Source organism: Sinocyclocheilus anshuiensis, unplaced genomic scaffold (genome assembly GCF_001515605.1).
Source record: "Sinocyclocheilus anshuiensis isolate Anshui unplaced genomic scaffold, SAMN03320099.WGS_v1.1 scaffold1824, whole genome shotgun sequence".
In the NCBI taxonomy this organism is placed as follows: Eukaryota; Metazoa; Chordata; class Actinopteri; order Cypriniformes; family Cyprinidae; genus Sinocyclocheilus; species Sinocyclocheilus anshuiensis.
This window is the reverse complement of record NW_015555811.1, coordinates 130629-146281: the sequence shown is the minus strand read 5'-3', so window position 1 is coordinate 146281 and position 15653 is coordinate 130629. Positions and strand designations below refer to the sequence as shown.

Here is a 15653-nt window from a genome sequence, read left to right as displayed (position 1 = left end):
GCCTCGCGTCGCTCGAAAAAGCCCCTGGAGCTCAGCTTTCATTTTACTAGCCTGCTGGTATCTTTTCACCAGACCATCTACCATCATGTCCAGTCCTGCTCCTTCCTGGGCTGTCAGCACACTTATGAGCACCTGACCAAACTCATTGCCAACAGAGGTAAGCCAGAGTCCCGTTCCCCTCGCTGTCCCAGCCAGCTTCTTACTGATCTGTAATAAGACATGATATGAAGCATGCTGTAAATATAATCAAACATCACACCATGTAAAATACAGATACAGTGCCATGCTGGTATATAAACAACAGCATTAATAAACAAATCGACAACTAACCTTTTTAGTGGAATCCATCTTCAAGACAGAGCCATAGGTGGATGTTATCCTTGCATGGATTTCATCCAGCCTTGTCAGGATGTCTTGGCTGTAAACCGTGAGCAGCCACTTGCTGCTTGGCACCACTGTAGGCTCTGGGGGCTCCTGTAATTTTACTGGCATCACCCCGGGTTGATTGAGGAAGTCAACACATTGGGTGGTGTACCGGGCCAGACGATGGAGCCACTGCTTGCTGTGGTTTTCACGCAGCTGCTTGATCACCCGCGTGGGGCTGTTGCCTAAGCCACGCTCACACAAGAGCCGGATGACCTGCATATCACAGGTGTACCTTAGGAAATGCAAAATCCACACATTCATATATTTGAGATATTTGATTTGTAAAGTATTTGCATATATATGTGATGATGGGCTAACAACTGGATGAGGAATGAAAGTGTACGTACTTCCGCGTGAGAATGACCTGAAACTCAGAGCGATGGCCCAGATCTACCTGTTGCAGGACAGTCTGACTCCAGGACACATGCGAGGCTCTACACTTGGTACAGATGAGGGTTTCTGTGACCATGTTGTACGTTCTGTCAATGTCTAGAACCTGCCATGCCCTTTTGTGCAAACCACCTCCTGTCAGCTGATGTTGTTCGCAGGCAGGATTGGGACAGAGAACCTTAACCCTCCACAGCTTGTACGGCATCCACAGCAGAAGAGAATGACAAAAGAATCTGTCTGGAGCTGGAGCTGGAGCCTGGTTGTAAATAAGTGCTGGCTGTGGTGGGTATTACCAGAGCTGGAGGTTATCACGAAGCTCTGGCTTTCCCTTGGATCCCATTTTGAAAAGTCTTTTGCCAATCCACTTGTGATCCTCTGGTGGCAAGGTCTCCGACCACAAACGAGGAAGTGGAACTACAGATGGACCTTGCAATAATGCCCCAGAAGGAGCTGTCTGTGAAGGAAAAGAGACAAAACAGTCAAGAAAGGTAATTTTATTTTTTAAGCACTTTAAGCAATTTATTTTTACCCATGACTACTTTCACATGAAATTATCATTGCAATTATAGTTTTCACTTAAATACCTTTGGTATTAAAGTGATTATTATGACAATAAAAGTGTTAACTTTACATTATACACTGCTGTCATCCAAAAAAAAAGGAATGAAACAACTATTCTGAAATCCTGTTTAATATATTAAATAATAAAAATTTTCTGAGATTTTTACAAACAATATCTCTTTATTTTGACACATGAATGTTAACATCTATACATTGTTTATCATTAATAAATCAGTATCAAGTAAACTCAATTGACATTATGACAATAGTTTGATTGTTGTTGTTTTTCAGCTTGAATGTGTTTTAAGAAACTACTGGTTATAAAAGTTAGATTCAAAATTTCAGGGCATGTCAGCCTTTTCACATCTCTATTAAGTGAAAAAAAACTAAATAGATGTTTTTTCTGGCGACAGCTGATTTAATTACATTTTTAGACCAACAGAATAGGAAATTACTTACGGAGACAATACTGCATGGCTGAGCGGGACTGGACACATCTGCAGTGGCTCTGGGGACAGCGGCTGGAACTTGAGCATCTGGTGTCTGTACAATCATGAAGTAAAATATAATAGATTTTGTAAATATAACATTACAATAACTTTAACAAATCCTAGATTAAATCATACACTACAGTTTAAAAGTTTGAGGTCCAAATGTTTATAAAAGAAACCTATTCTGTTCACCAGAGTTGCATTTGATCAAAAATACAGTAAAAACAGTAAAAAGATATGGTTACATTATGAAACATTACTACAATTTAAAGTTGTGAAATGTAATTTATTTCTATGGGGGCAAGAACACATTTTCAGCATCATTACTCCAGTCTTCGGTGTTACATGATCCTTCAGAAACCATTCTATTGAACAAAAACATTCATTACTATTAGTTGAAAATGTGAAAATGGCTGATACTTAATAAAATTGCATTACAGTGGTTGTCACGCTTACGGTGTTAAGGAAAGTGCACGAAGATGGTAAATAGTCTTTAATTAATCCACACAGAGGACGGCAGTAACACACGGACCAAGACAAACTGAACAGACTAGAACTTAAGTAGACAGACCAGTGAGGGACGAATGAGTAAATTAACTAGACACAGGTGAACTGAATAACATAATCAAGGGGAGACAGAAACTAGGTCAAGGAATATGAGGAGAGTTAACACAACAAAGTCCATAAATGTGACAGTGGTATTTTTTTAAGAATTAAGTTTGAAGAACAGCATTTATTCCAAATAGTAATCCTTTGTAACATCATGTTTAATAGAAATCTTTTGTAACATTAAATGTCTTTACTGAGATTTTTGATCAATGTAACGCCTCCTTTTTCAATAAAAGTATCAATATCTTAAAAAAAATAAAAACTTACTGACCCAAATCTTTTGAATGGTAGTTTGTATGAAATCTATTTATATAATATTGCTTTTTTCTTTATTAAAAGATGGTTTTCTGGTATTAAAAAAATATATATTTTTAAAAGTTTAATAATTTGGATAGAATGGAATGTGTCTTCATAGAATACAATGTAGATTATGCTATTACTTACAGAGACAGTGGTGTTTGGTATAGAGGCACTAGACACTGCTGCGCTGGGCTGGTCTTCAACATGAGAATGTCTCCTGGCCACACTAAGATTTGGCTTATCTGCAGCAATGTGAGAGCATTTCAGTAAATCTTGGTTTGGTAAACTAAAAATGTGAGAAAAGACAATGTGTTATAATAGCAAGCATTACTATTTATATTAATATTACTATTTTAAATAAATGCAGACTTCAAAAACACTTCTCTCTGAATGGAAGTGTAGTCCATAAGAGGAATGATTTATTAGCACTAGCAGTACTGACTCTTGAAATAACTACAAAGTATTTGTATGATGGAATAATTATTAACGTGTACAATTAATAATAGCCAGCGTGTATGTGGAATGTTACCTGAGATAGAGAATGAAAAAGAGAAAATGTAGCTTTAACACATGAGAAGTAGAGAGATGCCATGAGGGACATGAGTCTAGCTCAGTGACCTTCAACCCAGGCAGAGCTCAGTTAGAGAGGAAGAGGACAATCCAAGAGTAGAGCCCAGAGATGAAAGAGAGAGAGCACACAGGTTACATTCTTCATTTATCCTTGACCATGTGACTTATATTGCTTTTTCTTCATTAAAATATGGTTCTCTGGGATTAAAAAAATATTTTAAAACGTTTAATAATTTGGATAGAACGGAACGTGGAACGTATCTTCATAGAATACAATGTGGATTATGCCATTACTTACAGAGACAGTTGTGCTTGGTATAGAGGCACTAGACACTGCTGCGCTGGGCTGATCTTCAACCCGAGAAGGTCTCCTGGCCACACTAAGATTTGGCTTTGCTGCAGCGATGTGAGAGCCAGTAAATCTTGGTTTGGTAAACTAAAAAGGGACAAGAAAATGATAATTTCAGTGAAAAGACAGAATGTGTTATAATAGCATTTTAAATTGTAATAATTTTTCACAATATTACTATTTTAAATAAATGCAGCCTTCAAAAACACTTCTTTCTGAATGGTAGTGTAGTCCATTAGAGGAATGATTTATTAGCAGTACTGACTTAGGTTACTCTTGAAATAGCTACAAAGTATTTGCATGATAGAAAATGTAGCTTTAACATATGAGAACTACAGAGAGAGATGTCATGAGGGACATGAGCTAGCTCAATGACCTTCAACCTAGGCAGAGCTCAGTTAGAAAGGAAGAGGACAATCCAAGAGTAGAGCCCAGAGATGAAAGAGAGAGAGCACACAGGTTACATTCTTCTTTAATCCTTGACCATGTGACTAAAACCTGAGATATTCAGACTGACCAATCAGCAGACTACAGCTGCCCCCACTGTACAAGAGGTGTGAAATTAGCAGGTCTCAGCCAACATCTCATAGTTTTCTTGCTTTTTCTTTTTTCCCTTTTACTTTCTGTACTTCCTCGAATTTGAACTGAACTTCAATACTTCAATGATTTAAAAAAAACTGATGCTTCAATGATTTAAAAATGAAATTGTAATTATTTTACCACTGACGAATGTGGTGCAATTCTTGTTGCCACAGGTGCAGCAGGCTGGGGCTGGGGTTCAGGCTGACTCTGCTTCATGGCCTCCTTCATCCCACTTCTGACAGACCTATCCTTTGGCTGTGGACAGAAACTTCAGTCTTCAACCCTCTGGCCCATTGAGCCAGCAGGGCATTAACTTTGCCACAACCCTGCATTTAAGTCGACGTCAGAATTAAAGAAACATTGCAGTAACGCCAACAGCAGTTACGCTAAACTTGAATAACACTCTCGAGTTGTTCTTGCGATGTCAATCCATTCCCAATACTTAATTTTAGACATATATCAAACTGTGATAATTTGAGAACCACCAACTCACTTGGGGACGTAAAAAGTTTCCATAAAGTTGTAAAACGGATGGCTCTACCCACAATAGCACTTTTGTGCAAGGTGTAGTTTATTTACAGCACTGTAGATATATACAAAGTCCTGCGTGATGGCATGAAGAAATATACTGTATATTGTGTAATCACCAAAAAAAAAAAAAGAAATACAAAGTGACAAAGAAACAACAAACTGGAAAATAAAGATGAAAAAGATATATAAAAAATATATAGACAAAGCGTATCTTCAATATACTCACTTTGATGGGGGTTGCTGATGGCACTACTCTTGCAGGCTTACGTTCGACGTGGTTAACAAGTGACAAGTATGAGTCTGGCCTCCCTTTTTATAGGCCAGACTCTGCCCCTCCTTTGGCCGTACCACTTTCAAAATAATAAATTTCCTACTAAACTCGTTACATATATACAATAGACATATTTTAAAACACAAACCTCATTTAAACATAACAAACACATAATAAACAAATAATATAAGCGCCAACGGTGACGTCATAAGTGGTTGATGCTCAATCGCTCGGTTTCGCCAGCCTGACCAAAAAGACTGACCATGCCAAACACTCGTGACGAACAAACAAACACTAAATACACAAGACGTAAACATGACAAAATGAATGCATTATATAGTATGTATGATCAGAATGAAACTGGAACAGGGAAATGTAGTGTGTGAAACTGTCCATGTGCTATTAAGGCGGCATGTGCACCCGCTTGGCTGGCAACCAAATGGAGAGGGGAGGGAACTTTAGCGTGGTGAGTATGTGTTTGTGGTATGTGGTGTGTGTGCGCTGTGCCGAGTGGGATATCTACTTCATCACACAAACTTTTTCTTTTTGTCACAAATGGGATGGAATGGGATGCTATTTCTTGGAATGCAGTGGAATGGGAGCTTCAGGTGATCCTGTCCCATCATGAACTCTGTGAAGAATGCCGTGTCCTGTCAAGAAAAGTGCATCCTTGACGCATTGATTGCAACAGTTTTCTCTGAATGGGGCTTCACTTGGCAGTACATATGGAGTTGTATTAGAATCAAGTCAATATTACATTAAGATGAACACAATATCACATTAAGGTTGACAAAACGTTGCGTTTCCCATTAACAGGAAATTTCAGGAATTTAGTTTGAGACCTCTGGTCTAAGCTCTCTCAGGTTTCAAAAAGCACCACGCTGCCCCATGTGAGGATCAAACTCACGACCTTCAGATTATGAGACTGACACGTTGCCTAACTGTGCCAACAAAGCCTGTGGGTTGATGGGGCTGAACAGAGAATCACTAGCTTCTAGGTCCTTGCCTTTAGGTGTAGCTCCAACAGGTCAGCTCCCACCCCGGAACTTAGTGAGTTCCGCACGAGCGGCAACCAGAAGACGAAGCAGAATAGAAGAAGAAGAAGAAGTGAGGGAGGTCATGGGGTAGCGAGACCTTTTAACTTCTATGGAGGTCACACCTCCAGGGGATCAGTGAGCCAATGGCAACTTAAACTTTCGGGGGGGAAAGCTGGCTTATTTGCATGATCAGTGGGCAGGTAGTTTTATGTCCCTTTATACTCTGATTAATATAACAAGCATACAATGTATGTTATAAGGAGGTGGTATGCACCAGTGGATGGTGGACTAAACAAGGGTTATTTTGATATCAAACACAGTACCAATAGGGTTACAATATGTAATAATTCTATCATAAGGCATGCATAAAACAGTATACAATACTACAATACAAAAGACAATGTACAAAACAGTAATGATACACACATTGTCCTGGGGATTTACACGTTCATTCATAGAGTTAAGTAAGAGGGAGACTCTCTCTATGTTTTTTGGGGTCATAAAGTTTATCTGGTTACTGTGGTAACCTGAGGTCTGTTCTGTCCTTTAGGGGGAAGGCTTCCAGAGAACCTCATGGTTTGCCCGTTTGCTGTAGAATGTATGTGGTTTATTTGTTAAATATAACTAATTATGTGTCTGATTCGTCCAGCTGTTACACACATAATTTTCAGTATCCAACCACATTCTTGCTTGTAATTGACCTGTAATCAATAGTATTACACAACATTGGTTTTACCAAAATACTTTTTAATTTTAACTTTCAATATACTATGGTAAACTACTTGTAGCTCACAATTCTTTTCACAAACTTTACACCACACAATTAATTTCTGTAACATAATTTTCAGAGACTTGATATGGAACTGTTAAATGCATTCCTTTCATAATAATAAGTACACAGTGTGATGGTGGGCTGACAGAATCTTCCTTTATTTTAGGGTTTGATATTAGATATTAGATATTAGATATTAGATATCAGATAAAACCTTAAATCAATAAAAGTCTTTAGATATAAAAACAATTTGACTTCTGAAACAATCAAATATTTGGTCAAAAATCATTTGGTCAACATAATTGCACACAGGTTTATGTAATGTGCTCAGTTCAATACAGGAACACAGTGTGTATGAGTATCAGAGTAAAAGATTACCCGATTGTGTACAAAACAACAATCATCTCTTTATTTATGTGTTTCCTTTTGATTTCAAAACACCATGAAAATAAGAATAAACTAACATCAAACATATTCCAAATGTTTTTTTCAGCAACAATGCAAGATCTGCAAATGAAAGACTTGAAAAGACTCTGTATATAATTTACAACCTGCAGTTCTACCACCAACTAATGCAGACAAATCACTTGATGTTGCTTTTGAAGGGTGTTGATCAGTCACAGTGACGGAAGAACTGGAAGTGGTAGTCAGTAAATAAAATTTCTGCATAGTTCAGATCGGTGTTACAATCAGCCAAACCCTGTGTGAAAAGAACACATCTATACTGAAAGTATATGGTCAAACGATTTAAGTCATGCTGCTAGTCACACCATCATTGCCATAGACTTTAACATTTAATTTGGCAGTACCATAGACAGAAGTACAGTCTGTCCAATATTTCATATTGTTAAGGTCATAGCTAATCTTTGATTTTTACAAGCCCTGTGTTTTGGTCCACTGAAGATGTGTTTTCCATGTTTCTTTGGCTAAATGGTTTACACTCAAGAACACAACACTACAACACACTGGGCTTCATTCATGAAACATTAGCAAAATTACTTTTTGAGTAAATCATTCATAAAGCCATTCTAATGTAAATGTTCAGATTAATGAAAGTATTCATATTTTCATTTTAATAACACTGCATAATAATGCATATTATGAGACCATATAGCTGGGTAATCTTTAAAATATTGAGGTTAAACCTATTTGGCTTGCTGTTCACAGTGGATGGGCTCAGGGAAGTGGCTTTAACTCAAGCTCTGATAAACCCACAGGGTCTACTAGTGCTTGGAAGATAAGTATGAATGGCAAGAAACTTAAATTAATGGAGATGGAAGGATGCCGAAACAACTAATGCTGGTGCGAGGCGAACGATGAGGTGATTAATGAAAGGTTAGATGGTTTCACTCCTTCAAAATTGTGTTTATGAATTTCATGTCATAACAAACTTAATTAGTTAACAATTAGTAAAATATGAAAATAAATGTTACTGATAAACAAAAATCAACAGCAACGTAGTCTGTTTTCCTTTTGATCATACAGTACTATTAGCCTATTAGGAGCAGCAGTCTTGTTTGCCATCTTGTCTGCCAAAACTTTCATTGAATAATCTTTTTTAGGCATATGGACAATTAGTTCTCTTCTGCATTTATGCAATATACAGCAGCCAAACCAAAAAAGGGAGTCCAAAGATCCCACAATATTCCTGTACATGCAATTCATGAATGGGGATTATGCTAAAAGTGAATGCGTGTGCACACACACACACCCTTTTTTATGATGCATTTGTGAATCCAGCGGCAAGTTTTAAGTAAGGCCCATTTTACGCTCAAATTACTCTGAATTTACTCAAATATTTACAAAAGTTTCATGAATGAGGCCCACTGAACGGACTGTACTTATGCCCCTTCCAGCCTCATTTTAATTTATGTCATATTAAATATGGTTTCTCTGACTAAAGTCTTTATTTAAAGACAGCATATATTCACAGATTAACACACAAACACAAAGATACACAGGAACTCACAGCAACAGAAGAGCGGAAATGGTAAGAGGCACGATAGTGATTTGCCACTGCCAGTGTCCATTTATGTATGTAGCCCTGTGAAAAAGGAAAAAAAAAAAATCTAATAAATGCATGACATCAAAAACCATTTTACTAAAAATTTTATTTTACCTAGGCCACGTACACACTGCAGATAAATTTGGCTGGTCAATTCACCTTTTAATGCTTAAAGGCACAATATGTAAAACTTTTTTATTAAAATATCCAAAAACCACTAGAACAGTGTTATATATTTTGCTGACTTGTGCACTTACATTATACTTCGACTCGACTTTCATCACATAAAAGTCGACTTCAAAAAATCAGAAGTCGTTCAACCCCTAGTACTTACATTATCCCAAATGTTTCGAAGAATGTTTAAATCCAGAGAAATAAGCAATTTTAAGTAGAGACACGGACCGTGTCCATATGTGTCATTGTGTCGCCTGCTAATGACGTCATAACCCCTCGATTTCCGGTTTTGTTTTGTAGAAAACATGGAAACACCAAAGACGCTTTAATATATTATGCGTTTTAATAGACAGGTGATGACCGCACAGAGTAACATTATAGGCTGTGGGGATGAAGACGACAACTCCCATGATTCCACACTCAGTCACGGCGTCATCAAACTACGCCTTTGTCTGTTTGTTTATTTTGAATACGCGCCCTCTAGCAATTACATAAAATTACATATTGTGCCTTTAATCCTGTTCTGAACAAAGACGCAACATCTCATTTCCTTAATGACCAACACTAGCTACCAAGAGCAGCGCAAATTAGCATAAGGATATGTTTGAATAATGTATTCCTCTGGCATTCCAAATAAATTAATATGAGTGGGGAAAAAATTCTCTCCCTTCTACCACGTGCTCTCTGTTCTCTGCGGTGCCTCCTCCTGGCAGCAACAATCACAGCCATGTCAAGCGCAAAATTAGTTAAAACGTGCTTTTTTGGGTGGTAAATGATAGCGCAAATACCAGCAAATTGATTACCGCATACCTTAGTAAATCATGTTGTGTGATTTATTTAAATACTTAAGTAATATTTCTTTAAATTATTTAAATATTAATTTTGTGTCTGAAAGGGACACTCTTACAAATGCATATGCATTAAGGTCAGCCTGAAAAATTACTGTGCCCATGCCTTTTTATCACTAATTTCTCACTGCATGACTATAGTAAATCCTGACAGTTATTTTTTAACACCAAAAAAGGGTTTGCGCTGGCACAAGCTGTTAGTAAATCTCGCATATACAGTTCAGTAATTTTAAAGGAATGACAATCGCATTCTACAACCGAATTAACTCCCAAAAATATTTTACAGAAATTCTTTGCAGTGTGTCCAGAACTGAACTTGGCCCTAATGCATTACCTCTTTTAGCTTAACTGTTAATCACAGAAATTATTAGAATTAACCATAAATTTCATGAACAGCCCTAAAATGAATATCCTATAAAATCAAAGTTTGAATAGTCCACAATGAATAAATGTTGTTAAACAATAAATGTGAACAAATGTGCTGTGTATAATAAATGTGTCAGCAATAAATGTCAATAAAGCTCACTTGTCAAATTATATCAAACTATTATTATAAAATAATTACTCCAAATATATTATGTATTTAAACTTTTATGAATATATAATTAAATATAATTACTACATTTATTAGGAAAGGTGTTTATAATGCATGTTGCTTTGAAAGTAAAGTGCTAAAGTACCTGTGTGTTGAGAGCAGTGTTTGACTCTGGGCCATTGTAGTCGAGCACTGAATAGCACTGCTCACTCTCATCATATGAACACAGGTGAATCACCAACAACTCAGTTGTGCTGCTCAAATGTAAGAAAAACACTCATTCATATCAAGGATGATGTGAACCACATATGAAGACATCTATTTTAATACCTACTATCTGTCTATTTATTATATATGAGCAATATTACTCAAGCAGCATTGCGATATGCCTCTTTATCTGCACAGCTACAATTCAGCCATCAGCAAAATGCCACAGTTCTTCATATTAACATATTAACATGTCCAACACTTTGTATCTAAATTCTGTATATATATGGATTATAACACTAAACAGTGGATATAAAAAGTCAACACGCATGTTAAAGTTTTGAAATCTAAAAAATGAATTAAATGTGCATCAATGAGCCTTGGGCACCCATGACCCTGATGCTGTCTTGGAGATGCTCTGACCCAGTTGTCTAGCCATAACTATCTGGGCCTTGTCAAAGACATTCAGATCTTTTCGCTTGGCAATTTTTTTCTGCTTCCTATATATATATATATATATACACACACACATACACATACATATTTACATACACACACACACAAAGAAAAACAAGTAGATAGAATAGAAAAAATAGAAAGCTAAATAGATCAAGTAGATTTTAAAAAGAATAGAAAGTGCTAGAGTTAGAGGGTCAAATAAAGATAAGGACTCAGTTGCTCGGATTGAGTTGGGCATTTCATTCCACCAGGAGGGAACAGTTGATGAAAAAGTCTGTGAAAGTGATTTTGTGCTTCTTTGAGATGGCCCAATAATGCGTCGTTCACTTGCAGAACGCAAGTTTCTAGAGGGTACATAGAATTTAATGCGAGCAGCTACTGGTAGCCAGTGAAAATTGATGAACAGAGGTGTGACGTGCGTTCTTTTCGACTCATTAAAGATTAATCTTGCAGCGACATGGAAAGTGGCTGGAAGACCTGCCAAGAGAGCATTGCAATAGTCCAGCCTGGATAGAACAAGAGCTTGAACAAGGAGTTGTGTTGCATGTTCTGAATGAAAGGGCCGGATCTTCCTAATGTTGTATAAAGCAAATCTGCAGGACCGGGCAGTTTTAGCAATGTGGTCTAAGAAATTCAGCTTATCATCAATCACAACTCCAAGGATTCTAGCTGTTTTTGAAGGAGTTATGGATGATGAGCCTAACTGGATGGAGAAATGTAGATAAAGTGATGGGTTTGTTGAAACCACAAGCAGTTCTGTCTTAAAAAAATGCTGGGTTAAATATAACCTAGCGCTGGGTTAAAAAGGGACAAACCCAGCTATTGGGTTGTTTTGACCCAGCTATTGGGTTGTTTTGAACCCAACCGCTGGGTCAAAACAACCCTATAGCTGGGTCAAAACAACCCAATAGCTGGGTTTGTCTATTTATAACCCAGCGCTAGGTTATATTTAACCCAGCATTTTTTAGAGTGTATCCATCCAACCATTTTTCAAACTTCTCAGCGTCTAAGCAGAGAAACACCCTTTTTGGATATAAGTACACTAGATTCACTTAATTAGTCTTATTACCTTAGTATTAACATATAAGCCCATATATACATGTATTATCTTTATTTGTTTACCTGATAAATGGTTCACATTTATTGGTCTAGCCCTGCTCAAAATGATATTAAGGAATAGTTCACCCAAAAAAAATCTAATTCTGCCATAATTTACTCACCCTCAAACCAAACTCTTAAAAATCTTCACTTCTTCAGCAGCTCTCAAATGTCATTCTCAAACTGGCTCATCTTGGTCATACAAAACATGAGAACCAGTGTTGTTTAATGCCAAAACTGTTCCAAAGGAACCAGGAACAAAGGAATTTGGTTCATAAAACTTAAGAAGACTTCAAATATAGCACACAAGTCACATACATTGTTGTTTTGATACTGTTATGACTGGTTTATGCAGATTGACAGATGTGGTCACTATAAACTGTCAAAATGGAAAATAACACTATGAACATTCTTCAGAACAGCTCCTTTTGAGTTCCACAGGAAAAACAACAACATAAAAGTTTTGAAGAACATGAGAGTTAGTAAATGATGACAGAATTTTCTTTTGGATGAACTCTTCCTATGAAAGTGTCTGTCTAAAGCTGGTAAATGTTCTGTGCTGTGGCTCTGTTCCAATACTTAAACTTAATGAGCTTAAAATTAAACTCTTATGAAACCTGGAGTGCAGTATAATGAAGACTGTGTGCAGTATCAACAATATTTTACTCACTTCATTTGGAGGGTTATGGGCATGTTGGGTGGGATGTGTTTGCTGAGGGGAATGAGGTAGGTGTAGTTTCCTTTCCTACAAAACACATCAATAAGTAAAATGCAAATGTATTACAATTTAACATTCTTTGATGACTTTAGTGCTGTAAGTCAAGAAATCCCCAAGTGCTATTAACTCTGTAAAGAGCATCATAGACCAATATAGTCCCCTTTCATAATGTGCATAACATAACTCTTTCATAACAGGGAACATACAACTGGTCACACCATATTGTGTTATACTGAGAGAGAAAATGAAAAATGAGCGTCCTGTTGAATGTTTGTGTACATTGAAGATGTAAGTTTGATACCCACCCACAATTCTCCCACTGACAGTACTGCTGATCTATAACTTGTTGATTCTGTGTTATGAGGATGAACTGTATAGTTGTGTTTGTCCCTGCGAAGAAGACATGATCAAAGACCTAAAGGTGTGAATCACTACTGTGGCAACAGCTACATTCATTTTGTAATTAGAAATAAGAAATGTTTCAAATTAATGGATTTATCCTACGAAGACGGTCACAAATATTCACAAACTAATATTTGTGAACCAAAACGATCCACACAGAGGCTATTCTTTGAGAAAACTTTATATGAAAAAATGAAATCAAAAATGAAAGTGGTAAGTGAACAAAAACTAGTCTCTATAAAACACAATGAATTGACCATAATGCAATATTTTAGTTTCAGTGTGAAGGCGATGATAAGGATTCATTCTTTCATTGTGCATCTGATAATCTGGACTCGTCCGATTAACAAACCTTTAATCTTTCAACTTACAGTCAGTAGAATTTTTCAGTTTCTCCGGCAGATTTTCTAACCACTTCTCTGAATGGGAATAAACGAAAATGTCATGAAGATAGCCACAAATATATAAAAAAGTATAGTTGAAGACTGAACACTGCCACCGTGTCTCTGACCTTTCTGTGTTTTTCTCAGATTGGTGATTACATGTGACAGGGCATCAAAGGGGACAGTTGTGTCTGTCATTTGGGTGTTGTGATTATGAATTAAAGTTAAAGGACAGCAGTAGACCTCATCTGAATAAAACACATTGGAGACATCGATGTCTGGAGGCCAGGGAACAGGAGAGGTGGTGGAAAACACTGCAAACAGTCAAAATGAAGTTCACCATATAAAATAAAGGTCCCACTTTATATTAAGTGGCCCTGATACCTGTGTACTTACATAGTAACTAGATGTGTACGTAGTATGTAACCACAGTGTAATACACATTGGTACATAGTATCTAGAGCTGTAATGTTTGTGTAACTACACATATGTAACAACCCACTAAATGGTATGTGTAAATACAAATGTGTAACAGGACATTGGTAACAACACTTTTTGGTAATGAAAGTACAAATGTGTAACAGGACTAACAGCACTTTTTGGTAAAGAAAGTGTTACACTTTATATATATATGTCCTGTTACACATTTGTACTTACACAAACCATTCGGAGGGTTGTTACATGTGTGTAGTTACAGAAATATTACAGCTCTAGATAATATGTACCAATGCGTACTTACACTGTGGTTAAATACTACGTAGACATCTAGTTACTATGTAAGTACACAGGTATTAGGGCCACTTGATATAAAGTGGGACCAAAATAAACAGTGATTAGAATATACAGACAAACCAACTTAAATACAGTATCTCTAAATATCTACATAAATTACCTGAGGTCAGTGCTGCTGATGTGGTGTAAGGTGGTATAACACTGGTGTTATTGAGACTGTACATGCCAAGAAAACAAAGTTAAATCTCACTCCAAATAGAAGCCCATTGAGTAACAGTAACATTGACGTAACAAGCAATAATGCTGATAAAATGCTGTATCAGTCAGTGTGCACCCAATGCATTGGTCTGTAGAGATAACATCACTGATGATGACATTGTACCTGTTATTGAAGTCCATGTCCTCTCGTAATGTCAACATATAGAGTGCAGTAACAGAAATGACACTGCAAAACAACAAGTTAAAATAAAGTCACATGCAGAATGATTCTGTCATGTTTATTGAAACATTTTATCAAGATACAGTAGAATTTCATTTGGTCTTAAACTTCCCTCAATACCTTCAGTTAAAGAAATATTCCAGATTACATGTAACAGTGTTTGTTATTTAAGCTATAAAAGTCTCTATCTGTAAATCGTCAATTTGAAATGAGAATGCATTTCTAGATTTACACATTTTTCAGTGTTACAAATTAAAGAACAAATTGATTGGTTTCTGTGGTAGTGACAAACAGAGCATTGATAAACAATATTTAACTGGGAATGTTTCTTTAACCTGCAGGTTCTTAAAGGATTAGTTAACTTTCAAATGAAAATTTCATGATAATTTACTCACCCCCATGTCATCCAAGATGTTTACGTCTTTCTTTCTTAAGTCGAAAAGTAATTAAGGTTTTTGATTAAAACATTCCAGGATTATTATCCTTATAGTGGACTTCAATGGCTACCAAACGGTTGAAGGTCAAAATTACAGTTTCAGTGCAGCTTCAAAGGGCTCTACACGATACCAGATGAGGAATAAGGGTCTTGTCTAGCGAAACGATCGGTCATTTAACTGCAGCGATGTAGGACGATTTTGAAGTTGGAGGAGAAAATGTGATAGGAGTTTTTCGACATACCCTAACTGTTTTGAACGGGACTGCACAGAGTACGCATGCGCATTGCAGAGCTACACAAGACAAGCGTTTGAGGTTAAAAAGTATAT

The 15653-nt window shown here is 36.7% G+C and overlaps 1 protein-coding gene and 1 pseudogene across 1 annotated transcript in view; both read right to left on the bottom strand.

The window, feature by feature from the left end:
- Positions 1-47: 47 nt before the first annotated feature.
- LOC107675139 (uncharacterized) lies at positions 48-4494 on the bottom strand (annotated as a pseudogene).
- A 2814-nt stretch (positions 4495-7308) lies between these two features.
- Positions 7309-15653, bottom strand: part of LOC107675140 (myelin regulatory factor-like protein) — a 37334-nt gene continuing 28989 nt past the window's right edge. The window contains exons 17-25 of the mRNA XM_016469379.1: positions 14833-14895; positions 14611-14666; positions 13835-14032; positions 13707-13754; positions 13239-13323; positions 12886-12960; positions 10597-10705; positions 8859-8933; positions 7309-7589 (exon numbers count right to left, since the gene is read on the bottom strand). Coding sequence (XP_016324865.1) covers positions 7503-7589; positions 8859-8933; positions 10597-10705; positions 12886-12960; positions 13239-13323; positions 13707-13754; positions 13835-14032; positions 14611-14666; positions 14833-14895 — 796 coding nt within the window. The 3' untranslated portion in view covers positions 7309-7502. The remainder of the gene's footprint in view (positions 7590-8858; positions 8934-10596; positions 10706-12885; positions 12961-13238; positions 13324-13706; positions 13755-13834; positions 14033-14610; positions 14667-14832; positions 14896-15653) is intronic.